The 23757-nt window shown below is 43.2% G+C and overlaps 3 protein-coding genes across 3 annotated transcripts; 2 read left to right on the top strand and 1 right to left on the bottom strand.

Annotated features, from left to right (window-relative positions):
• Positions 1 to 327: 327 nt before the first annotated feature.
• Positions 328 to 9931, bottom strand: hnrnpul1l (heterogeneous nuclear ribonucleoprotein U-like 1 like). The gene is made up of 16 exons (XM_076275095.1): positions 9826 to 9931; positions 9090 to 9354; positions 8286 to 8774; positions 7941 to 8166; positions 7772 to 7845; positions 7353 to 7492; positions 7142 to 7241; positions 6812 to 6924; positions 6414 to 6680; positions 5755 to 5877; positions 5172 to 5300; positions 3640 to 3808; positions 2518 to 2796; positions 2066 to 2277; positions 1558 to 1734; positions 328 to 1398 (listed from the first exon to the last, which is right to left on the bottom strand). The coding sequence occupies exons 2-16, from the start codon at positions 9307 to 9309 to the stop codon at positions 1258 to 1260; spliced, it is 2859 nt and encodes a 952-aa protein (XP_076131210.1). The 5' UTR covers positions 9310 to 9354; positions 9826 to 9931; the 3' UTR covers positions 328 to 1257.
• A 776-nt stretch (positions 9932 to 10707) lies between these two features.
• LOC143112295 (protein FAM98A) lies at positions 10708 to 13906 on the top strand. Its single transcript, XM_076274562.1, has 8 exons — positions 10708 to 10859; positions 11284 to 11390; positions 11509 to 11631; positions 11729 to 11994; positions 12762 to 12842; positions 12958 to 13074; positions 13248 to 13391; positions 13499 to 13906. The coding sequence occupies exons 1-8, from the start codon at positions 10816 to 10818 to the stop codon at positions 13634 to 13636; spliced, it is 1020 nt and encodes a 339-aa protein (XP_076130677.1). The 5' UTR covers positions 10708 to 10815; the 3' UTR covers positions 13637 to 13906.
• Positions 13907 to 15727: 1821 nt separating this feature from the next.
• gas2l2 (growth arrest specific 2 like 2) lies at positions 15728 to 23345 on the top strand. The gene is made up of 6 exons (XM_076274333.1): positions 15728 to 16558; positions 16864 to 17102; positions 17554 to 17661; positions 18046 to 18142; positions 19030 to 19291; positions 21205 to 23345. Exons 1-6 carry the CDS (start codon positions 16204 to 16206, stop codon positions 22955 to 22957), a joined length of 2814 nt encoding a protein of 937 aa, XP_076130448.1. The 5' UTR covers positions 15728 to 16203; the 3' UTR covers positions 22958 to 23345.
• The last annotated feature ends 412 nt before the right edge of the window (positions 23346 to 23757 follow it).

Raw genomic sequence — 23757 nt, 5'->3', positions numbered from 1 at the left:
TTTGAGAGAACCGACATGGTTCGGCCGTGTGATTTCGTTTGTAGAATGTGCAATTCTCCACGTATTAGTGTCCCACACAAGACCTCTAAAATTGTCCTGTTTACATGTACTCGGGCTTGACCTACACTGCGTGAAATGGATCAGTGAAATGAATATTTCTGCCATAAGCAGTTATTGCAAATGGGCTCAACCCATATCTGTATTCTTCTGGTTAAGTGTTTCCCTTCACTTTGCATAAATGCAAACATAATATGTATATGCATTTTTGTGTAACATATGGAAACAAGACTGTAATAACATTGGAAAAAAGGAACACAGACCAAAATGTTTGTCAGATTATGGTATATTCTGTAATACAAAAACATCAAGTTCTGAATGAGCACAAAATCACATGCAGATACCGTTTGACAGACATGTTGTAAGGTATAAAAAGGTTTACAACCACAAAACAAATCACTACACCAAATGAAAACAAAACAAAAAAAAACAATGGTGCAACAAGGGATTGAAGTCAAACAATTATTAACACCTTTAAAAATGGTACAAAAGTAAATTGTGGTAAGATCTGTAGCTTTAAATTTTAGTTGAAAGGATATAGATTTGTTAAATGTATCTACATTTTGACAAAGGTCTTACATGACGCTGCATTCATAAAGAAAATAATGGTCTGACAAAACCCCAGCTCCACCCATTTGAAATACATGGATCTTTGATCTAAGGACAGATCACATAAAACAAGGAGGCAGTGAATTATTAAAATAGTAAAATAAGCCATCTTTTAAAACACACATACACACCAAAAACGTATGCGTGGAAATCCCTGTTAAACTGTGTTCTAGAAGTGTGTACTATTAAAACAAAAACTACACCACATAGCACTGTGTTCTATTTTCAAATGATCTGGCATAGGCTAGAACAGGCATGATGATTAAGTTGCATTTAATGTTACTCTACCAATCAGAACCCTGCTGTCACCAAAATAATAATAATAATAATAATAATAATAAAAAAAAAACATAGGACAGCAGCATGGATTAAAACGCCTTTACCTTGTAATGACAGATTTTATTTCTTTTCTTTAATTATTTTTTTCTCTCCTTCAATCACGGACAGAGACATGTGGGTAAGATGGACAGCAGACATGAACAAAGTGGGTGGAAGGCAGAGGTGCATGGCGGGATGCCACGGTAGGAATGTGCTCCGTCTGCCGGGTGGGTGGGAAGCCGCAAGGGGCAGCGGGGTCAGCATGGGCGCTGCCTACTGCTGCGTGCCCTGCTGGGAGCCCTGCGTGCCTTGGGTGCTCGTCGGGTTCGAGTAGTTACCATAGTTGCCGTACTGGTTGTAGTACTGGTTCCACTGACTCTGGTTCTGGTAATACTGCTGCCACTGTTGTGCATACTGGCCCAGGTTGAGGAGAAAATAGATAAATAAAAACATATACATACATATATTATATACATACAAAACAATACTAATATATACATATACACACACCGATAGATAGATACTTAAATTATTTGGTAGTAAAGATGTGTGGAAAAGAGAGATGCTGCTTACCTGCTGATACTGCTGGTTATAGTTCTGCTGCTGGTTGTAGGTCTGTCCAGTGGCTGCAGGAGTTTGGCTATAGCTTTGCCCATAGCTTTGCCCATATCCGGGGTACTGGCTATAGCTGCCATAGTTGTAGCCTTGGTTGTAGCTGCCTTGGTTGTAGCCTTGATTGTAGGACTGTGGCTTTTCAGTGAGAAAAAAAGATAATTGAACATTTTACATTGAGACAATTCAAATATATCCAATATCTAAAGACGACACACAAGAATCTATTCTGGCTAAAGGTTGCTGATATTTGAGGGCCACAGTCAATGAAATCACACCCCTCTCCTCTCTGCTCCAGAAGCAAAATGTTGATTAGCTGGACTTGTTTGTCTCAGTCTGAGCCACCATGTTTGTTTCCCCATTACAGAGCCAGGACCGTGTACAAACAGTTATTTTGAACTCGGAACACGGAACCGACAGACTCCACAGACTAACTTTTCATGTCCACACACTTCTATAGGAGTATTACCTGGGACTGGCTATATCCTCCAGTGCTTACAGTGCTGCCCTTGTTGTAGGATCCCTGGCGGTTATGGTTGTAGCCTCCACCACCACCTCCTCCTCCTCCTCCTCCTCCAGACTGCTGGTTGCGGTTGTAGCTACCACGTCCCCCTGAGCCTCCATCTCTGTAGTTGTTGCCCCAGCGATTCTGGTTGTAGCCTCCTCCTCCGCGGTTGTATCCTGCCAGGTGGTGATCATCAAAGTCAGTAAAAAAAAAAAAATGGTCTTAACATCATCTTGCAATACTGGAAACACTGATTTTATGCACTACATTAATTCTCAAATTCATATCATTTTTCTTGATTTCCAAGGGGCATTACAAACAGTAAATTAAACTGATGCATTAGGCCTAAACTTTAACCAAATAACGAATCTTTCTCGTCAAATGACGGCTTTGTGTTGTTCATACACGACTCTTACCTCCACGGAAGCCGCCGCCACCACCGGGTCCACCCCTGTTCTGGTAACTGCCCCGGCCTCCCTGGGGGCCGCCGCCACCGCCGCGGTTGTCAAAGCGCTGGAAGCCCCCACGACCGCGGAAGCCGCCGGGCCGGTTGTCGAAGCGCTTGTCGGGGGGTGGGCCCGCCTTGCGGCCCTCCTCGTTGTACTGCTTGATGAGAGTCTCGGCCTCTTCGCGCTGCAGCTCTACGTATCTCACTTCGTCGAGGAACTCGCCCGCGTCCGGGAGCACAAAGTTGGCTACGGGAGCAGAGGCAGGGACGGCAGTGAGGTAGGGGGTACGGCCGTGCCGGCGAGACAAAGAAGAAAAACGTGATTACAAACAGTTCCAAAATAAAGACAACTCAAAAAACCTGAGTGACTGAGGGAGGCATGAGAGTAGAAGAGAAAGAAGAGAGGAACGGAAAGAGAAAGAGGGAGAGAGAGAGAGGCAGAGAAAAAAGGAAGGATGGAGTGGGGGGGGGGGGGGGGCAGTAGAAACAAGAAAGAAGGAATGGGTAGTGGACAGAATGCAGTGTAGGGGCTGGAGCAAACATTACCTTGGAGGGAGTAAGGGAAGATTTGCACCAGATTATTTTAAAATAGAATAAAGGATTGGGATTGGTGGAAGGGGTATGGAGAGAAAAATAATGTGCCAGACTAAGAGAACAGTTATGAGAGATAGGGGTAGTATGTCACTGCAAATCCATCCGGGCAGAGTTGAAAGACTGGCTGTTATGCCTCATTCTAGTTGCTTTATCAGAATGTGTTTACGTTAGCTGTGAATTCAATATGGACTTGAAAGCGGTTCCCATAGAAGCTTTTTTTCAGATAGCAACATTAGACGTATCAATGAGAGGAGTTGCAGGAAATGGAATTAATCAAGGGGGGGGATGATGAAAGGAAGAGAAAAGGTAGGAGGAAGAGCTCTTTTATCTGGCAAAAGGGCTACAACTTATGGGGCAGAACTGGTGGGGAGGGGAGGGGGGGTTCTTCCAAGTTCGGATTTAAAAAAAAAAAAAAAAAAAAAAACAAACAAAAACAAACATACATAGCAAAGGCAGTTCTTGTGTGGTTTTTTTGGGTTATCCATGGAATTCCTACCTTTCATTTCTAACACAGCATGATCGGGCACATCCTTCCCTTCCTCATCAGTTCGCTTTAACGTTCGCTCTTTTAAATCGTCGTCCGTGGGACAAATTACAATAGCCTTGCGTTGAAAACCTTCAAAAGGACGCATTTTTCGTCTCTGGGCTGATCCATATACATTTGTCTAGCAATGGTGACAAGAAAGAAGTAGAAGCTGTTCATTATTGTTCACTTGTTTGCTTTTGTTACGGCTTTGCGTTCCATAGGAGGGAAATTGGATTCCTGCAACGATGAAAGTGAGAGAGTTTTTTTTTCATGGCTATATTTACTGTGCTGGATTCACTACTGGTTGTCTCTCACAACCCCACACACCTACCTTGAGAGTTGGAGATGAGGCAGTGCCTCAACTCACCATGTCCACAGCTAATGAGACCGACATGAGGGGACCCTGGAAGCCAAGTTACTGGGAGTGGCTTTAATGTTGTCAACTTTCCCCCAAAACACTCTGAATCTGCTACTAAACACTACGAAACGCCTGCCAACACCTGAAACGCATGCCAACATTACATGGCAATTTACTAAGAACCAGACTTCTATAGTGCTTAGCTATATACAGCTAAAATAATATTGCAGTTCACCACACAGTCAAACAATACAGAACACTCATTAAATAAACATCACTGCCACACTGTGTCACTTACTGAAAAAAGATATTCATATTCTATTCAATCATCATTCAATCATTTTATCATTAAAGAGGCACTACCACCGCCCTAACACTTAGTGTGATGCCATGTTGAGCAGGGTCCCCTTACTTACCTCTACTTACCTGTTTCTCACAGGCTCGTCAGACCCAAGACATAGACAAACACTCAGTACCTACCTGGGGGTACTCACGGTATCCTGGGAAACCATAGTTTGTCCTTTAGACCCTACCTACCTTTCAACTTGACCAAAAAAGGCACTGGAAAGTGAAGCAGGTTAGTTTCGTACTTACCTTTAGGTTTTCATTTATAACACAACATTCAAAAGTTCCATATGCTACATAATAAAGCTATAGTCAAAAACATCAAAAGTGATGTTCATTTTCTTACGGTTACCATAGTAACAGAAGGTATATTTCTTACTCACCAGGCAGTGTTTACTTGTTTTTCAACATCTTACTATTGGACTATAAAGTACAATGCGGAAAGAACTTCTCTTCAACAAGACATACAAAAGGAAAATCCAAAATACTGATTTATATATAGATATATATATATATATATAAAAAAACATACGAAATTAGCAAATATCCTCATTTCATTTAAGCAAAAAACAAAATGAATGACTTTTCAGCAAAATATTCAGGACAAAACGAAAATGTAGGACAAAGTCTCCAGGGAAACAGACGCTGAACAGTGCTTTTCTCCTGAACTAGAGAGACAGTAGCAGAGAGGACATTAATGGACGTGTGCATCAGTGGACAGCAGTGGCTAGGGCTGGGGGAGGGGAGAGGGGGAGGGGGTACAGCTGTGCTGGAGCAGAGCCTTCGGGGAGGCCAGTACCTGGTCCAGGATGTAGTTGCGCTTCTTGCGGGCGGCGATCTGGATGAGCCTGTTGAGGCACTGCGTGGCCTGTTGGATCAGCACGTCCCAACGGCCGGAGTAATTCCTCTGGCGACGTAGACCCATCACCTGTGTACGGGGCAGGGTTTTTATCAAACACACAACCAAACCGGTGCCGGTATTTTAGTCAGAGTATATTGGAATAGTATAATAGGTGGTGGTTGCATAGTGGTTAAGGAGCTGGGCTAGCATGCAGTAGCCTGAAAAGTTGTGGGTTCAATAGACCGCAACAGTCCCGTCCACAGTCGTTTCCTTAAGTAAGAATACAATACAATTTCTCCATTGACAATTGGAGTAGAAGCCATAAAATCGTAACCGTCCGTGGTAGACTTAAAACCAGCTACGACATGACTAAGCGATTGTACATGCTCATATTGAGGCCAAAAGTTAATGGGGCATCAACCTTGTGTTGAGGAAAAAAAAGTTTGCTAAATGAATGAATGTAAAATGTTATAAATAAATAAATAAATAAATAATAAATCCATACATGTAAATGCAGTATATGAGTAGTATATTAGAATACCTTCATCTTCTCCATGATGGCATTGGTGCCCAACATGTTGAACTTCTTCTCAGGGTTGTCCAGCGCGTACTTGGCTGCCCACGTGGTCTTCCCTGCGCCTGGCAGGCCCACCATCATCAGGATCTGAGCAGCACAATGCAAACACAATGGACATTACAATGGCTGCTAGCCAGTAGCACTGCAGTGAACACTGCTGTCCACAACATGCTTTCATTTCAACACCAAATCACTAATGGCACTCGTAAAGTTTGTGGCATAAAGCATTGTGAAGTTCCACTGTACTGACCTAACTGTGTGATAGAGCTTCACTTATCAGCATGCATATCGGACGCATGAATGACATCACATTTTAAATGACTGATCGACCAACAATTAAGTAGGGCCAGACGATCAAATTAACTAAACACAGGCCATGGAACATGGAAAGCTTTTATATGGCCTTTCAAAGTATTTTTTACCTATGTGGCATTCATGAGCAGAACTCTCTACCTCTATATCAGAAAATATGCAGTTCCAGAAAGCTAGCACAGTACCAGAATACATGTAGTTCCAGAAAGCTAGCACTGTATCAGAAAGCTAGCCCTGTATCAGAAGACATGTAGTTCCAGAAAGCTAGCACTGTATCAGAAGACATGTAGTTCCAGAAAGCTAGCACTGACCTCGCACTCTGCCTTGGATGCGGGCCCGATGGTTCCCCGGATGCGGTCCTCCAGAGGTACCTGCTGGATGAAGGTGTAGCCCTCAGGCGGAGGGAAGAAGGGTTCAGCCTTCTGGCCAAAGTTGAACTCCACGGCGCAGTTCTTCACTAGGACGTGGGGGAAGAGCGGCCGCCCGGCCAGCTCCTCCTGGGTTGCCTGGTAACACACACCCAGCATTTTTCCATTCTTAGAGAAGGACATCTCCACATCGCCACCGGTCTCAAAGTCCTGCAAACCGGACAGAGGAAACAGAAGAAAAGGGCTTAGGAGGTGACACATATCCTGTGGGACATGACTCATGTGCAAGCGCAAAAGCAGCATCCAAAAATAAGGAGGGGAAAAAAGGAAAATGTGCTTGCCATGTAGCAGCCGATGACATCGTTTTCACCAAACTTCTCTCCATAATCTTCAAACTTGCAATTTAAAGATTTCTTTCCAGTTCCACCATACCCAAATGAGAATGGCTCTTCGCCTGCAATTCAAAACGGAACTCATGAGGAAAAGGGTGGAGGCCCAGTGGTCATTCACTTTTCCCATAACAGTGGAAACATCGCAGATCGCAGCACTTCCTACCGATACACATGCACTGCTATTGTCCCTGTGGGTTTATTCGCTACAATCTGTCTATTTAAAAATCAGCTTCCTCTAGCATACAGTGTCCTTGAACTGTGAACAGGAGCTCTCCTCACCAAGCTGGGTACTGCAGGAGTCCATGGACCATCCCACTCGCACCACATGAGGGTCAGGCTCGCTGGACGGCAGGTGCTTCACAGAGATCTCCTCGTTGATCTACACACAGAAAACATCATATTTATCTTAACTCATATACACTCCTCGTACAAAGACACTGACTGTATACAATGTGTTGCCATTTTAGATTGGATGATGTGACTATGATACCTTCAGCTCGTAGCAGACACGGCCCTTGCTGACTCCATAGGATGTCCGTGCCCCAGCCCAAAGGTAAGCAAAGCCTTCAATGGTGAGAGGGTATCCACTGTATCGGTCACGAGACACCTTAAAGTGCAGGTCGCAGTTATCTGTTGGGGGTGGGGGGTAATTGAATCATCCGTGAATATGTTATTCATTAAACTCAGACAGCAATATACATAATAAAAAGTATTACACCTCCCAACTATCATAAACAAAATTACATGTCTCCTCTCAAACACCATGTCCATCTTGCCTTCCCTAATTATAACTGTGATCATACCAACACACACATACTGCAGATTGTACGTCTTGCTTCAGGAATCCAATTATGCATCATACAACCAAAACAACCTCCCATGTCTCTGCTGAATTATTTAAAAACGTACAGGTATCAATGGCTGCAAGGGTATCATCAAAGTCTTCCTCCTCTTCCTCTGCCGGTGGCTGAGGGGAACGTGCTCTGTGGAATCACAGGAGATTATATAACATCTGCAATGGAGAACATAACTGCGGAACATAACATCAGTGGTGCAAATGAACAGCATGAACATGTACCTCTTGTCCTCCCGATGCTCGTAATAGCCATAACCACGGTTTTCCTCATATGGCCTTTTGCGGTTGTAGGACCCGTACCGGTCGTCCTCTCCTTTAGCCTGGGAGCCCTGGTCTCCTTGCATAGCTTGCCATTCGTTAGCAGGCTCTGCAGCTGGCTGCTCCTGGCCCTGCTGCTGCTGCTCATCCCCATCTTCTCTCTTGACTTCATCTTTCAACTCAATTTTTTCTGCACAATCAAAGAGAATAATGCTATTAAATATTCTTTGTCAAGTTAAAATGTGCCTAAAATACAGCAAGCGGATTTACGAATATACTTAAATAAATAAGTACCTTGACATAACTCACCAGGGGCTCTTTCAGTTTGTTCCTGGGGCTCGGGTTCTTCTACCTGTGGCTCAGACTTCTGGATCATGGGCTCCTGTATCATGGACTCTGGCTCGTCTGCCTCTTGATAATCCTGCTTATTGCCGGGCTGCTCGTTGTAGCTCTTCTGCACCTCTGGTTCCTCCTCTGGCTCCTCATAGGCCGGCTTCCTCGGGGGTTCCTTAAACTCTTGCTTTACCTCTGGCTCCTCATACTGCTGGTGAGCTGGTGGGGGTTCCTCGTACGCCTGCTGGTTGTACTTTTGCCCCATCTGATAGTTCCCACCCATGTGTGGCTCCAGGGTATCCGAGGCGAAGTCGTCCATCCCATGCGCAGCCTCAGGTGCACCGTCTGCACTCTCCTCATAATCATCGTCGCCTTCTTCGCCCCCCTGCCCGATCATCTGTCCTCCATTCTCTTCCTCGTCGGACTGTTGGTCTGGCTCATCATCTTGCTCCTCCCCTTCAAACTCTGCAAACCGGTGAAATAGTGATAGTAAGCGAAATTCGGCTACATTTCAACTGCGCACAACACCACTGCCAATACCACAAGCTCCGTGGGAACCCACGTTGGGAATGCCAACAGATCGTCCATCTGGCGGGTGAACGGTTAGCACTAACGTTAGCTCGGTCACGTTGCAATACACGAGACCGGGTCGATGTCATAATCTCTTGTAATCCTGCCATTACATGCAATGCATTACAAAAACTAAAATGCATTGCATTGCATGCAATGCAACACACACCGTAACACAATATAATGCATGCAAATACTACTTGTGTTTACCTTCATCTTGATAAGACTCGGCTGCTCCCGCCTCGCCTTCGACATCATAATCTCCCTCGTCGCCCGGGGGCCCGCCCCCAACACCAGCAGCCTCGGCCTCTAGTGCAGCTTGTAAGCGATCGACGAGATCCGCCTTCAAGCCACGAGTATCGAGGCCTCGACGCTGAAGCTCCTCTTTCAGCTCATTTACTTTGAGCTTCTTCACGTTCACTCCACTCATGTTTCACGAAATGTAATGTTGCACTGTATTCTCCGGGGTCACAACCTTAAGCAAGGATTAAAGTCGTGTTAGAAAACGTGGAATCTAGGATGGAGAAATCGCCTGGGACATACATGGGCCCGCTAACAAGGCAGCTAACGTTAACTAGCGATAGCTAACTTAGCAAAAACCGCCAGGGGATCTTAACTAGAATCTTTGATCTTAACGTTAATTGAGATACATCATACGAACTGGTAGTATGTATTAACGAACAGCTAGTGCAGAAATGAAAAAGCATGCAAGTGGTCTGACGACTAACGATGCTTTCTGACCGTTAATCAATTTACCATAACTGGCTATTTGTTAGCTATTGCTAACTAGCTAGCAACATCACTGGTAACGAACCTTCCCTGCATTTTAACGTTACGTTACATTAGTGCATAGCTTCAACTGTGATAACAAGCAATAGTCCAATACCCGTGCATCGTGCAATTGTATGTATTACAAAGTAAAACGCTTCATAAAAGTAACACATACCTTTAAGTTATTCCCCTTCCACTCGCAAATGTTTTGGCGTCCTTGTGTGCAAAATGGACGGTGACTGAGCTAGCTTGCTATTTCCTCGACTCAGAGCCAACATCAGCGCTCTTCATGTGAGTTTGTGATTGGCTGACCTTACTGTCCCTCTGTATATTACGGTTACAGTGTATCCAATAAGTAGGTACGTGGATGCATCAGTTTTTTTAAATTTGATTGGTAGCCTTCCTTAAAATGTTGCAGGCCTATGTCGTTGTCTCGATTTTCGTGGTAACTAACATTTGATTGCATGCAGTTCTAGATGGCAAAACATGCATAATTTCCCGGGTAACCAAACAGCAGTTGTAAGCACTGGACGCACACATTTTGATATGTTGAAATATTTATAACCGAAGTAAAACTGATCTATTTTACTTGAGGTGAGTGCAAAAGAATCAGTGGACCTTCTAGATGTGCTAAGAAGTCTTTCTTTTGCTTCCAAATAAATACACGAATAAGTACATAAATAAAAACAGTGGCTCCGCTCTGACGCCATGATCACTACATGACTATTTGTCCTCATTTTTTTAGATTATGTCTCTGAATTTCAAGCCATTTTCATTTCATTTTTTTTACATTGTCTTAATTGTACTTGAAATCCATATAAGCTACACAAACTTGTTCCTTTGGATATAAACATTTTTATTTGTAGACTAAACACTTATTGTTCTATATATTGTAGAGAAATAAAACTGTCTGAGTAAAGGCTCACTCTCATCTGTTCAGAAATGTGAATAGAAAAAACATTAGGCAAGATTTGCCAATTTGTGTAAATGATGCGTACACCTGCGCTGCGATACTCTGTGATCGATTAGTCAGATCTAGATCGACTGTGTGTACACATTAACAACAGTGGGAGATATAATCAGGAAGAAGACATTTCTGACCCTGTGCAACATATTTAGTTGTCGAGACGGTTTTGCTCGTGTTTATGTTGTAGGGCACTACGATATGGATAGAACTTCCTGGACTGTGTGTGCCATACATGCGCTTGGGTGAGTTGCTCGGCTTATGTTATGTAGATCACTTGAAATGGAAAACGGAGCTGGGGGATGAATCCTGAACGCAGAGCAGTTTAGGAGTTTAGCATTGAGCATTACTTCAGGCTGAATGTTAAATTCCTAAACTTCTCTGCGGGCAGATTTCTATCAACCACTCACTGTTTGTTTCATTTTCCGATCCGTTCAGTAACTGAAGTCTTCTGAAATTGAATTGTTGAATGCCTGACCCTGTACTTACTGTAGCCTATTCTACTACTACTGAATGTAGAATGGTAGCCTACATAGAATGCTACATAGTATCGTCAGAGAGGGTTGAAGCGGAGCGGCTAGTGATCAAGGATCTTGGTATCGTGTTGCTTTCAAGTAGCATGCCCTGCCAGGATATTTTAAAATGTGTTATCTGAAATGCTTCAAACAGGTATAATGGGAGAGCTTGCTTTACCAAATGTACGTGCGACGAGCTTCCATGTCCACTCATCACGTGGCTCGTGTCTGAACTGAAATCATCTAGCCCTGATGCTGAAGGTGCAACTTTACAGACTACTCAGTCCCCAATATACTCACTCGCTATGATATTTTGACATGTTATGTCAGTTCAGTATTGCAGTGCAACTGATCATTTCTTGTTTTGTTTTTATCCTAGGGAAGAATGTCACTGGAACTGTTCTTGCAGGGGATCTGAGGGCATATCTGAAAGAGATGTCCTGTCCATACACTACATTAATTTCAGAGACACTGACCCCAGCCAACCTCAACCAGATCACTGGTGAGGAAGCTCGGAAGCTAATATTTTGAACATCTTTTAAAGGCTTTGAATGGAATTGTTTACAATGAGGTGATGCAGTGCAATCCATTCATTTCAGAATTCCTGGTGTCAGAACTACAAGCTGCTTACATGATGAAGTACAAAGAAAACCACCCAGAGGATAGAGAATTGTGTTGTGAATCTGTGAAAGACCGTAGAGAGGAAACGCAAGATGGAGCAGAGATTTTGGGAAAGATTGAACAGTTTGTAAAACAAGATGATAGAGTGGATAGCAAGGCAGAAGAATCCAACAGAGAGTTGTCTCTACTCCTTGAGGCCCTAAGTATGGCTACGTCTTCCAATTTTACTGATATACAGAATCAGGTAACAGAAAAACTCCACTTTTGCATTTGCTTTAAAGGTTCAGGCCATTCAACTATTTAGTCAACACAGTTCTAGAGACAACAGAGACGACTCTCTGTTGGATTCTACTGGTTAGGGCTTCGGGCTTGGAACCGAAGGGTTGCCGGTTCGATGCCCGATCAGTGGGAGCGGCCGAAGTGCCCTTGAGCAAGACACCTAACCCCTCACTGCTCCCCGAGCACCGCTGTAGCAAGGCACCTAACCTCTCACTGCTCCCCGAGCACCGCTGAGCAAGGCAGCTCATTGCTCCGGCTTAGTGTGTGCTTCACCTCACTGTGTGCTCTGTGTGCTCACTAATTCACGGATGGGATAAATGCAGAGACCAAATTCCTTGCATACGCAAGTATACTTGGCCTACAAACCTGATTTAAATATGCATTTACATTTTAATTTTTTTTATCTGGTCATTGTGTTTGTGTTCAAACATTGTAAGGTGTCCCTACATTGCCCAAGCTCTGTAAATGAGAAATAAACAAAGTTGTTTAGACTGAGCAATACATTGTTCACATTGGACGAGGAAAGAGAAGTGTATTTGATTAGCTTAAGCTTAAGTTTAAAATGAACAAAATATTTTGCCAGAATCATGGACTGTATCTTTAATATGTTATGGTTATTGTTAAAGAGTTTAGCTTGACCAACTATATTACATTATATAATATTATGTAACTATATTACATTACTGTCCCCTTCAGTCTGACTTGTACCATATTCTTTCTTAAACATATCAGGTGAAATCATCTTTGGCTAAGTTGCCAGAAGGTGATATTCCAAAGCCATTGCTGAATACTGAACTGAACTGTGATCAGTGGGTACGTTACATTACTATATATTGGAACATGTTGTTTAGGTGCAAGTATGTCCTATTCATTTTAGTAGAATTACTTTTAATGACTTACTTTTTATCCTTTGCATTCATTTGCTAAGAGACAAATCGAAAAATTGAATGAAGCCCTTGCTACAGACTACAAATGTCGGCGACAAATGATGATGAAACGATTTGAAGTCACTCTTCAATCATTTATGTGGGGGGAGAGAGGGAAGGTAAAGCACTTTATTTTTCATTAATCCTTTGCACATATCTATAACCAATAGCTTTAGAGGTATAACATGCTATCAAGATTTTAGCAGTGAGCTGATGTTGCACAGCATCTCAGCTCTTGAAACAGTCTGCATGTGATGTTTTGGTTTAACACGGTTTTAACTGAATACCTCAGGAACGTGCAAAAGCAGTGGCGTCCCTGCCTCCCCTCTTGCTGTCTGGCGAGTCCCACGTCTCCCTCTCCCGACTGCTGGCAGCTCGAGAGGATCAGTCGCGAATATTGCCAGTCAGAGCAGGACCCTCGACAGCAGTCCATAAGGTATCGTCACACCAGCCATACTCATCATATTCATTTATGGATGTTTATGAATTCATGAATATTTGGCACATATCCATTTACCTCATTTATGATGTATCTATTTGAAGGTCTTAATGGGCAGTGTGCCAGACAGAGGTGGCAGACCTGGAGAGATTGAGCCCCCTATGCCTGACTGGAAGAGAGAGAGGGCACACGGAGACAATTCCCAGAGAAAATACAGACCTAGAAAGAAGAATCGGAAATGACAAAAATGAAGGAAAAGCCTCTATAATGCTAGAAGGAAGGAAGATACAAAATTATGTTAATATGATGAAATATGAGTAACTCTACAATTAAGTTGACTCTACAATTAAGATAAACATGGAGGACATGCATTTCAAAATGCCATGCATTAAATGGTAGCTCAAAGCTCTGTTTTGTTTAACATGTCGGTGGACATGAAGCACTATGTTTAATATTTTTCTCCCTAAAATATTGTTTAAACTGACTACCATTTTATACATGTCTTAATTGTACATTTCAATTAAAAATACATTATGTACATAATGTGTGAGTATTTGTGAAATCCTTCAAACTTGAAAACTTTTAACAAACTTATTGTATATTGATGATTAGCAGGGATGTGCAAAAATACATCAAAATGTATTTTTAAAAGTAAATTTCAAATACCCTAATCTTAAGTTTATTAAAATAAACTACAAAATACAGTAGCCACGCCATGTATCAAAATAAAATACTGTATTTGTTTTTTTAAAAAGTGGACAGTGTTTGAGAGCAACAGCTTTTCTCTGCCTACGAGACATGCCATAAATCTGCAAACAGTCCAGAGATCAACTATGCTGGCCTGCCTGTTCCATCTCGCATCGCATCAGAGATGTGCTCAAAAAGGTGCAACTGAACTTGTCAAGTGGTACTACTAACTAACCACCGAACCTATTGAGAGCCACAGAATATGGGCTTAAAGCAACCCAATACATTTCTATTACCTTAAAATAACTGCTTTAAACTCATGCTACACTGACATAATACGGAGAATGAAGCCACAAGTGAATATGGGAGTAATGGTGTGTGTGTGTGTATGTGTATGGGGGAGGGGGGTGATGAGATATGAGAAAGAGTATGACAGTTCAACATCCTGATGGCTTATGGATAGAAACTGTTCCGATTGGATGATCATGTTAAACAAGTTGGCCAATATCAAAGGGAAGTGCCAGAACAACAACACTCAGGAACAGTGCACAGCAACATGGTTCAGAACAGTGCCTTGTGTATCAACAACATGGTTCAGAACAGTGCCTTGTGTATCAGCAGCTTTGGGGGACACATATCAGTCAAAGTTGTTCCAAAGTTCTACTAAAAACAGGTAAACTGTAAGTGTAGGTGAGCAAGTAGGCCTAATCATGTGGTTGAGTGAGTGGGTTGGTGTGAGAGAGGGAGTGTATTGTGTGTTTGAGCAACCTACATGTTACTCATCTTGCACTGGACCATCTTCCGGAATTTCAATATTCTCATCACAACAAGTCTGGGCAAATGACTAAGTGGTAACTCTGTGGTAAATCAGCACCAGTCAGAGGCTACATTCATTGTTTTGCATTTTGATGATGTCATCACATCACAAGTATTTGCTTTACCAAAAATATTTGGCAGTATTTTTAAACAAAAATACACACCTATAAACATTTTTGAAACAAAATATGAAGCCATTAAAATACAAATGACAAAATTCTGTTTTGTATTTGAAATAGGCTAGGTATTTTAAATACTGAAATGTCTATCATAAATACTGCCCATCCCTGATTAGGCTATAGGGGCCTATTTCATTTAGTATGAAGTTTAATTTACACCTTGATATAATAAAATGAAGGCAAGCTAGGCCTATCACTAATTTGCATATGAATCTCTCAAATTTGCTATTCAAATATGATGCCTCTAGACAAGACAGATTCATTATTTAGATAGCCCACACTTGATAAACAGAGAGCTTTTTTAAAGTTAAAAGCTATTGTCCAAAAGATCAAGCAATAGCTTATAATAAATGGATTAGATTATAAATCAATAAGATGGCATCATTATCATTGTATTACAATGGTGGAATGTAGCCTACGTGGGCACATCGCTTGATCTCTATGGATTGCTTTGATTTATTTGCCTACCTTCCTTAATCTCGGTGATGAAATAGTTAACGTGATTGTTTGGAATGAGGCAGCTATCTTGTAACCAAGGAGAAGAGCAGGAACATTTCATACAACATAAACGTAACGTTAGGCTTGTCTCGCAAACTCCAAAACTTGGGGGTTTTCATGATGGTTATGTCGATAGCTACGAAATCGGATATGGATATGTAATTCATTTTGATACGATTAAATAGTTTTTTTTTTTTATTGTTTTTTTTATGATTTACACTTGTAGGAAGCAGTTGGAGCCTACTGTACACAGTTGTTCCACCAAGTGGTTCGGAAGGCCCATTGAAAACGTGCTAACGGATCTGTCAAGACTGGGTAGGCTACAACCGATTCAAATGACGTCTATAAGTTAATTCTGCCGGTTTATTAACCCATTGACAGTAACAGATTCACAAAACTGTAAACGGACGTTAACGAAGTTGGGAGTTGTCGGTAGGTGTTTTTACTATTACGCTGTCAGTTTTTGGCCAAATGTTAGGGACTTGCCCATTTAATGTTGCCTTTGAGGTGACTGGTGAGCTCATCGGAAACAAAGACTAACTTATTCAAGGCGGAGTAGGCTAGAATTTGGAACAAGGCTAACATTAGCCTACTTAGACAGTTTTCGGAAACTTTTGACACGTATTAATATGTCTGGGATTCAGCATGCCTCCAATCAGAGCATCAAGGCTTTTAAATCAAGTGAAGAGTATCTATATGCAATGAAAGAAGATTTGGCAGAATGGTTGAAAGACTTGTATAACATCGACATTGACGTGAACAACATCCTGGAAGTTCTGGAGACAGGGGCTATCCTCTGCAATCACGCAAATAATGTGACAAAGGTAGCAGAAGACTTTCTTGGGATGTATGGACGGATTGCGGGAATTCAGTTGCCATCATCTGGAGTTACATGCATTAGCTCCGCACAACCATCAACTTTTCTCGCTCGAGACAACATATCCAATTTCATAAATTGGTGTCGCAAACAGATGGATATTCAAGGTAAGATATACAAAATGAAAGAATGTGACTTTGTCTTAGGCCATTGTAACGATGCGTTGCGCTGTCATATGTCAACCCATTCTCTGCGAATTATATGAGGTGACTTTTACGGAATTGACGCCAGATGGCGCAATTCAACACATTTTTATCTTAAAAGTGTCTGATCAACTCAAACATTAGGCTATTACTCTGGCCTGGGGTGGGATAATGTAACATGTCATTCTAATGTTAATGTTTAAGGTGTGTGAAACATGAGCTGCCCTGGACAGTATTTTTCTGCCTAACTTGTTAACCCTTTTGAACAGAGGTCTTGATGTTCGAGACAGATGACCTTGTGCTGCGCAAGAATGAAAAGAACTTCGTTCTTTGCCTGCTTGAAGTGGCACGGCGGGCATCTCGCTTTGGGATGGCAGCCCCAGTCCTTATCCAACTGGAGCAGGAGATTGAGGAAGAGATTAGGGAGGAAATGGACTTGCCCATGGAGCAGACTCCTCTGCCCAAACCCCAGAGGCGTTTAGCTAACATCCAGAATCTTGATGAGATGGTGACTTGAAATTGATTATAATTATTATCATTCATTTTACTTTTATGAACCTATAACTCTTACAAACCTTTACAAACATGCCTTTGTTGACAGAAAATAATAACACAACTAAAAAAGTGCTGTAATGCTGCTCTAAATGAACATCATGAGGTTTATATGTTGAATCATAACAGGTTCTTCGGCTGGGGCAAGCATAAGAACACTTTTAAAGAGTGTATTTAAATGTAGGTTATACCTCTTACATTAGAGAGCTCTGCCTTAAAATGCCTCATCAATGTCTTGACCATTTTGATTTACAACATTATTCTATTCACTCTTATGTGACTACTCAGGAAGAAAGAATGGTTTGGACAACCCAAAGTCGTGAATTTCAGGGTTTCGTCCCTCATTTGTTCAATGATATATTGTAAAATGTGTTTTCTGTCTTTTTTAAAAACTTTTAAACATACAGGTCCGAGGCCTAATAAGCCGATGTACATGTCCTACCCAGTTTCCCATGATCAAGGTTTCAGAGGGCAAATACAAAGTGGGAGACTCGAACACCCTTATATTTGTACGGGTAAGTGACATGTGAGACCAATCTTTACTTGATTGCTCAAGAAAGCAGTCATAAACAAATTGAGTGACCCCTACTTTAATAAATTGTACACTAGTGATTTTGAATGCTGTACCAACCTGATTTAAAATATGTGTCTGTATTTGTGCTTGTCTGTATGTGTGTGTGTGTGTGTGTGTGTGTGTGTGTGTGTGTTTGTGTTTGTGTACCTGTGTGTGTATGTTCATGTCTGTTCTTGTGTTTGTGTGTGTGTGTGTGTGTGTGTGTGTGTGTGTGTGTGTGTGTGTGTGTGTGTGTGTGTGTGTGTGTGTGTGTGTGTGTGTGTGTGTGTGCATGTGTCCATGTGTGTGTGCATGTGTGTCTGTGCTTGTGTTTGTGTGTTTGAAGATCTTGCGGAATCATGTGATGGTGCGAGTGGGTGGGGGATGGGACACCCTGGAGCACTATCTGGACAAACACGACCCTTGCCGCTGCACATCTCTCAGTGAGTCTATCTCGTCAAAGATGCAGATGCTCAATACACTTTGTATACTGTAAACATAAGCAGTGATGATTAATTATACATTGGCCTATTTTTCATTAGTGCTTGTGATGCTGTGTAAGTCTTAATGGTATTATCTTAGAGTATTTCTTCTGAGAAGCACAGGCAGAGAGTAGAGGAATGATTACACTTTGCCTAAACCATGTACGTCAGCAAAAATGTGCCATTTAAAAATAAATAAATAAATAAAGAATCTCAAGAGCCACAGTGACATCCTTCCTCCTCTTTGGCTGATTCACACAGAGGGACGTCACAGCCCAAACAACTCCATCGATGTCATTGTTATACCCGAACCTCATTGGCTGTTTAAGTCTCGGTCAAGCATTACAAGCATGACATATACCAGGATGCAAGCTAACTGAATAAATCATCAAGGAGGAGGGTTTTGCCTGGTTTCCAAAACACACAGGATATGATGCTATTGATGCAGAAAATAGAATTTCATCAAGAGGCATAGAATGTTATTGTACAGAATATATTGTATTTAATTGGCACAAAAGTAACTATTCAATATAAATTACCGCATATAATATATTACATATATTTACTATGTAACCTGTCAATAACTCTCTGATATTGTTGAGAATTGCTCTAAAACTTAAACTGTTTACCATGTTGTTAGTCGCTTTGGTTAAAAATGCGTCAGCCAAATGTAATGTAATGTAATGTAATGATATGCTGGTTTACTATCCAATGAGCTAAGCAGCACAACAATTACATGTCTGGTGAGTTTTTCACCTGCAATCCATCACAGCAGAGGGGGCTAGTCAGATAAGCGTGGTGCCTGGCCCAGCAGTTAACCTGAGCTTCCTCTTCTGCCTCCATGCCAGGCCACAAGCTGGCACAGCGCCCAGCCACCCCAGTGCAGCACGAGATCAAAACCCGGTTGGGCCCGCGGTCGGACGGTGCGGTCGGAACACCAGCCACGCTGCTGCTCAGCCGGGCCCAGTCCCCACTGCAGCCCGTGGTCTGGAGCTCCCCTGGCAGCTCCACCCGAGGCCTGAGGCCCGCTCCCGGTTCTGCTCCTGCTCCGAGCCCCTCCCGCTCCCCTGACCCTGGGCCGCGGCAGCCGAGAGGCACCTCCATCGGCAGGTAAGCGGAAAGGTGATGGACGAGCTGTCGCCAGGCTCATTGGCTTTACCTATACATGAAAAAATGACCTGGCGAGCCCACGCGTCAGCCAATGTCTCAAGTGTGATAAGCTGTGTTTGGGTAGTACATCTTAATCACAAAGAAGGCATGGAGGTCATGGTTACAGTATATACACATACATACATACATACATACATACATACATACATACATATCTTTTTGTGTCCTTGTAACAGCGGAAATAATCAATCACTAAATGCCACTGAATACCAAAGAACCGTTAAGCCCAGTTTGAGGTCATTGAACCTATTATATTAATAATGCAGTCTGACCTTAAGAATCTGTTTTGCACAGATAATTAGTGGTATAATTAGATTACAATTCGACAAAAGCCCAGGGAAAAACATTGCACTTTTATTTCTGTGCAGACTCAATAAATCTTTTGCTCATTCACATATAGTATAAGTATATAGTATATACTCTTTTGATCCCGTGAGGGAAATTTGATCTCTGCATTTAACCCAATCCGTGAATTAGTGAAACACACACAGCACACAGTGTACACACAGTGAGGTGAAGCACACACTAATCCCGGCGCAGTGAGCTGTCTGCATCAACAGCGGCGCTCGGTGAGCAGTGAGGGGTTAGGTGCCTTGCTCAAGGGCACTTCAGCCGACTGGTCGGGGCTCGAACCGGCAACCCTCCGGTTACAAGTCCAGAGTGCTAACCAGTAGGCCACGGCTGCCCATATGAAAAATGTTTGATGGCATATCCATGTCAAAGTTACATTGTGCTAAAGTGCAGCTACTCACAAATGGAATGACAAACAGGAGAGGCCTGGGGCACATCAAAACATGCTGAGCTCTGAAACTTTGCTGAATCTGCTCCTCACAGAAATGTCTGAATTAAGAAGTGTGCTTCCTGTTTTTGTGTTATGACAGTGCCGACTATTCTTTGTCAATCAGAATGCAGATGATGTTTGCCGTAACTATACTTTCATGTATTATTTACCAATCACATTTATTATTCATTGTATAATGTGTGTCATACCGGGGAAGTTAGTCAACCTTATGACATTTCATTATAATATGTGATCACAGACAATCACTTGAGATTAGTCATTATAGTCATAATTACAAGAGTGATGATTGCCCATGAACATTTGAAGTGGGGCAAGATAACCTAATGCAAATCAGATGTAATTGCATACTTTTGCCCTTGTGTGTGGGATTTTATTTCACTGCACTGTTTTTGGGAAGGAAAGATTCCTAGAAAAAGAATCTATAAGAATATATAAGGACCAGCAAAGGTTCCCGTTGTAGAACATATTCCTGTATAGACATACATTTGCATTATGTGAAATGCATGTGACTGATGTTGTCTTGATAAATGCAGATAATCCATCTTCTAGAGATTTGTACATTTTCACAAAATGACATTATTGAAAATACTGTATTAGGGACACATGTTTAGTATCTGAACAGTATGGCCTCAACAATTGAAAATGGGCAGTAGTAGAGATATTTTAAGAGGAAGATTGAATGCACATAAAACTATACATCTCTCATTTCACTCATATTTGCTAAAGACCATCCAGAGCTTAATTCAGTGGAATTGAGCCATATATTTTTTTTATATGTTCTTGTGCTCTCAGGGAATTGGACCTTTGTCCTTGGGAGAGCTAAAGCCCTGTGATCGTAAATTAGTGAGAGCTTATATACACTATATTGGGTTTGGCGAATGATGGAACTTTCATAAATCAGTGTTTTTATGGCTGCTGCTGTCTCACAGGCCTTCGCTGTTAAAATACAAGTAGTTTGGTGATCCCTTGTATCTGAGCAACGGCAGTAACCTTGGTCCAGTTACGTAAGTGTCCATCAGGGCTTTAAGACTTTATCTCTGTGTTTTCCTAGATCACGTGGAAGAGCGTCCACACCTGCCCGCAGACGCCTGTCGTCTGAAAGCAGAGATGACTCAGGTCTCAACGCGAGCACAAGGACGGGCCGAGAAGCTGTACGTGCGTCTCCGACGCCCAGACACACCAGCAGCTTGCCTCGCACGGCGTTGAGCCCTGCGGTCCACCGTGAGTCGCCACGGCCACTGACCCCCCACGCTTTCGGCACCCCGAAGAACCCGGGTGTCCAGCATATCGCCGACGCCAGGCTAAACCAATCCCTCACCAAATCTCAGTTTGTCATGAAGCTTCGTCAGAGCGCAGCCAGCAGTGACGTAAAACCTGGGGATGGCCAAAACCCGTCAGACAGACAGAGAGCACCAGGGCCTGTGAGAGCTCACACACCTGCTCAACATCCAGCCCCACACAGTATTCCCTCCATCATCAAACACACTGTCACTGAAAACTGTCATAACTCACAGAGGTCCTCCAGCAGTTACAGTTCAACTAAAGGACAGAGTGTCGCTACAGATGGATTGCCTCCAAGACCCTTCACACAAATCAGAAAGAGCCTGCCTGCTAGTTTAGGAGACAATTCTCTTCAAAAGAAACCTGTATCTGATGAGCAGATGAGAGGCACACCAAACACTGTTGCACACAGAAACGGACAGCATAGACAAAGTATGGCAAAAGAGACTGTCTTAACACCTGCAACTACGGGGGAGGCTTTACTTAATGACCAAAACATGAGCACTGGTGAGCCCCGTCCAGGTGGCCGTGGAGGGATGGAGAGAAGCTGTCTCTTTACCCCACCACCTATCACTGCTGACCAGGAGGCCAGCCTCTATCAGAGCCTGGAGCATGAGATCCTCTCTAATCTGCAGCAGCTCGGATTCAGTGTGGATTCTGATGACTGCAGCAGCAGCGGCGCGGCAGGGGAGAACGCCAGTCAGCACTCCTCGTTGGGTCGACAGGCCGCTGAAGAGTTTTCCCAGCACCCCTCCACAGGCTCAGCGTTCCCGGGTGACTCATCGTCTCGCCTGCAGCAAGAAGAACCGTCTCTCGTGTCCTCTTCCACGATGCCTGGTGCCGGCTCGAAGGACCACGGCTTTGACGGTGTGATCGACGAGCTCCGGCACGGGAGGCAGCCCCTGGAGAAGGTGTCGGTGGAACGCTGGGTGAACATGCTGCCCTTCAGTTCCAACGGGAGCCAGCCAGTGGCCGTCACCGCTGTCGCCGCCACCACGGAGGTAGACTCGTCCCCTCCCAAGTCCAGCCAGTCCTGCGTCGCCGGCTCCTGGTCCTCCATGGGCTCCAGTCTGGAATCGAAGGAGAGGCCAGAGGTTGTGAGCGTGCCCGCCCTGACTCAGGCTATGGACGCCGGCGAGGTCGCCAGGGACTCGGACAGACAGAGGCGACCCCGGTCGTCGTCCTTCAGGCAACAGAGGAGGTCACTGAAGAAACCAGAGAGGGTGCCGTCCATTTACAAGCTCAAACTGAAGCCCCACATACGTCCCAGACAAGACAATCGGCCCGATCGCAAGCCGTCAAAGATCCCTAAACCCATATCCTTCCGGCGGAGCAGAGAAAAAGAGGAGGCAGGACTGGCCAATGATTGTACAGACAATGGGCTATCACCCGAGAACAACCACAGGGCCAGTGGCAGACCACTCAGAAACAAATTGATAGACCTCAACTCCAGGAGCATCAGTAAGGCCTCTCCATATGAGGGCACGCAGTGTCCAACAGAGGAGCTGGAATCCTGGGTCTGAATGTTTGCATCTTTTTACATTTGTATCCAACACTCTTCATTTTGTACTGAGATAAAAAAAAATCACTCAGGTGTGATCCTGTCAACTGCTGATGCTGATGTTTTTGTAATTGAGAAAGACACAAGTAAAGTAGATACATGCAGAACAAGCTGTAACACATAAACAATGTAAGCAAGGTAAATGGATTATCTGCCAATTTGCACAGGTTTAATTTTCATATGCAGTGTCATGCAAGAAATGCCACCTCTCAGTATCATTGCTTGATATTTTTTTAATTGTTGATTTTTTTCCCCCCACACAATGTAATTGCTTTCCCCCTCCTTTTTTCACAAAAAAAACAACCCTCAGAAGATTATGAAAACATAAATACAGACTGTCTGGCACACTACTGCATGGTGACAACATTGCTATGCTGGGTAGAGTCTGCTTTCATCAAGCCTCCCTTTCACCTGGTGAAGCAGCATCAAAGCACAAGGGAAGAAGAGAGGAAGGGAAGGGAGGATGAGAGACCTTATTAGCGGTCACAGCCAGGCGCCATGTGGCTCTCAGAGCACAGCCTCCACCAGGAAGGAATCTGCTTTAGAGAGGCAGAATATCTCACCATGCCCTGCCCTTTTTATCTGAGCGTATACTGGTTTGGGAAATAAGAACTGTAAATCTTTCTTTTTTTCCTCCTCTACTCCTCAAACACAATCACTTGTCAACATAATCACAGGGCCAGTTCTGTTTGAACAAAGGCCAATATGTCTCTGGTGGGTGGTGATTACTCAGAAAATGTATGCCATCTGTCTTTGACAGCA

Source organism: Alosa pseudoharengus, unplaced genomic scaffold (assembly GCF_046254945.1).
Source record: "Alosa pseudoharengus isolate Yale_2024_CS ecotype anadromous, Long Island Sound unplaced genomic scaffold, YU_APseudo_1.1 YU_APseudo_1.1_scf_8, whole genome shotgun sequence".
NCBI lineage: Eukaryota > Metazoa > Chordata > Actinopteri > Clupeiformes > Clupeidae > Alosa > Alosa pseudoharengus.
This window is presented reverse-complemented; position numbering and strand designations above follow the sequence as displayed.

Coding starts and splice junctions, on each gene's coding strand:
- LOC143112295 (XM_076274562.1), top strand. CDS start 10,816: ATGGATAGAACTTCCTGGACTGTGTGTGCCATACATGCGCTTGG. Junction 10,860..11,283: donor TGTGCCATACATGCGCTTGG/GTGAGTTGCTCG, acceptor TGCTTCAAACAG/GTATAATGGGAGAGCTTGCT. Junction 11,995..12,761: donor TTACTGATATACAGAATCAG/GTAACAGAAAAA, acceptor TAAACATATCAG/GTGAAATCATCTTTGGCTAA.
- hnrnpul1l (XM_076275095.1), bottom strand. CDS start 9,309: ATGAGTGGAGTGAACGTGAAGAAGCTCAAAGTAAATGAGCTGAAAGAG. Junction 2,278..2,517: donor TGGCGGCGGCTTCCGTGGAG/GTAAGAGTCGTG, acceptor ACCACCTGGCAG/GATACAACCGCGGAGGAGGA. Junction 1,399..1,557: donor ATAACCAGCAGTATCAGCAG/GTAAGCAGCATC, acceptor AACCTGGGCCAG/TATGCACAACAGTGGCAGCA.
- gas2l2 (XM_076274333.1), top strand. CDS start 16,204: ATGTCTGGGATTCAGCATGCCTCCAATCAGAGCATCAAGGCTTTTAAA. Junction 17,103..17,553: donor TCCAGAATCTTGATGAGATG/GTGACTTGAAAT, acceptor TTAAACATACAG/GTCCGAGGCCTAATAAGCCG. Junction 17,662..18,045: donor ACACCCTTATATTTGTACGG/GTAAGTGACATG, acceptor GTGTGTTTGAAG/ATCTTGCGGAATCATGTGAT.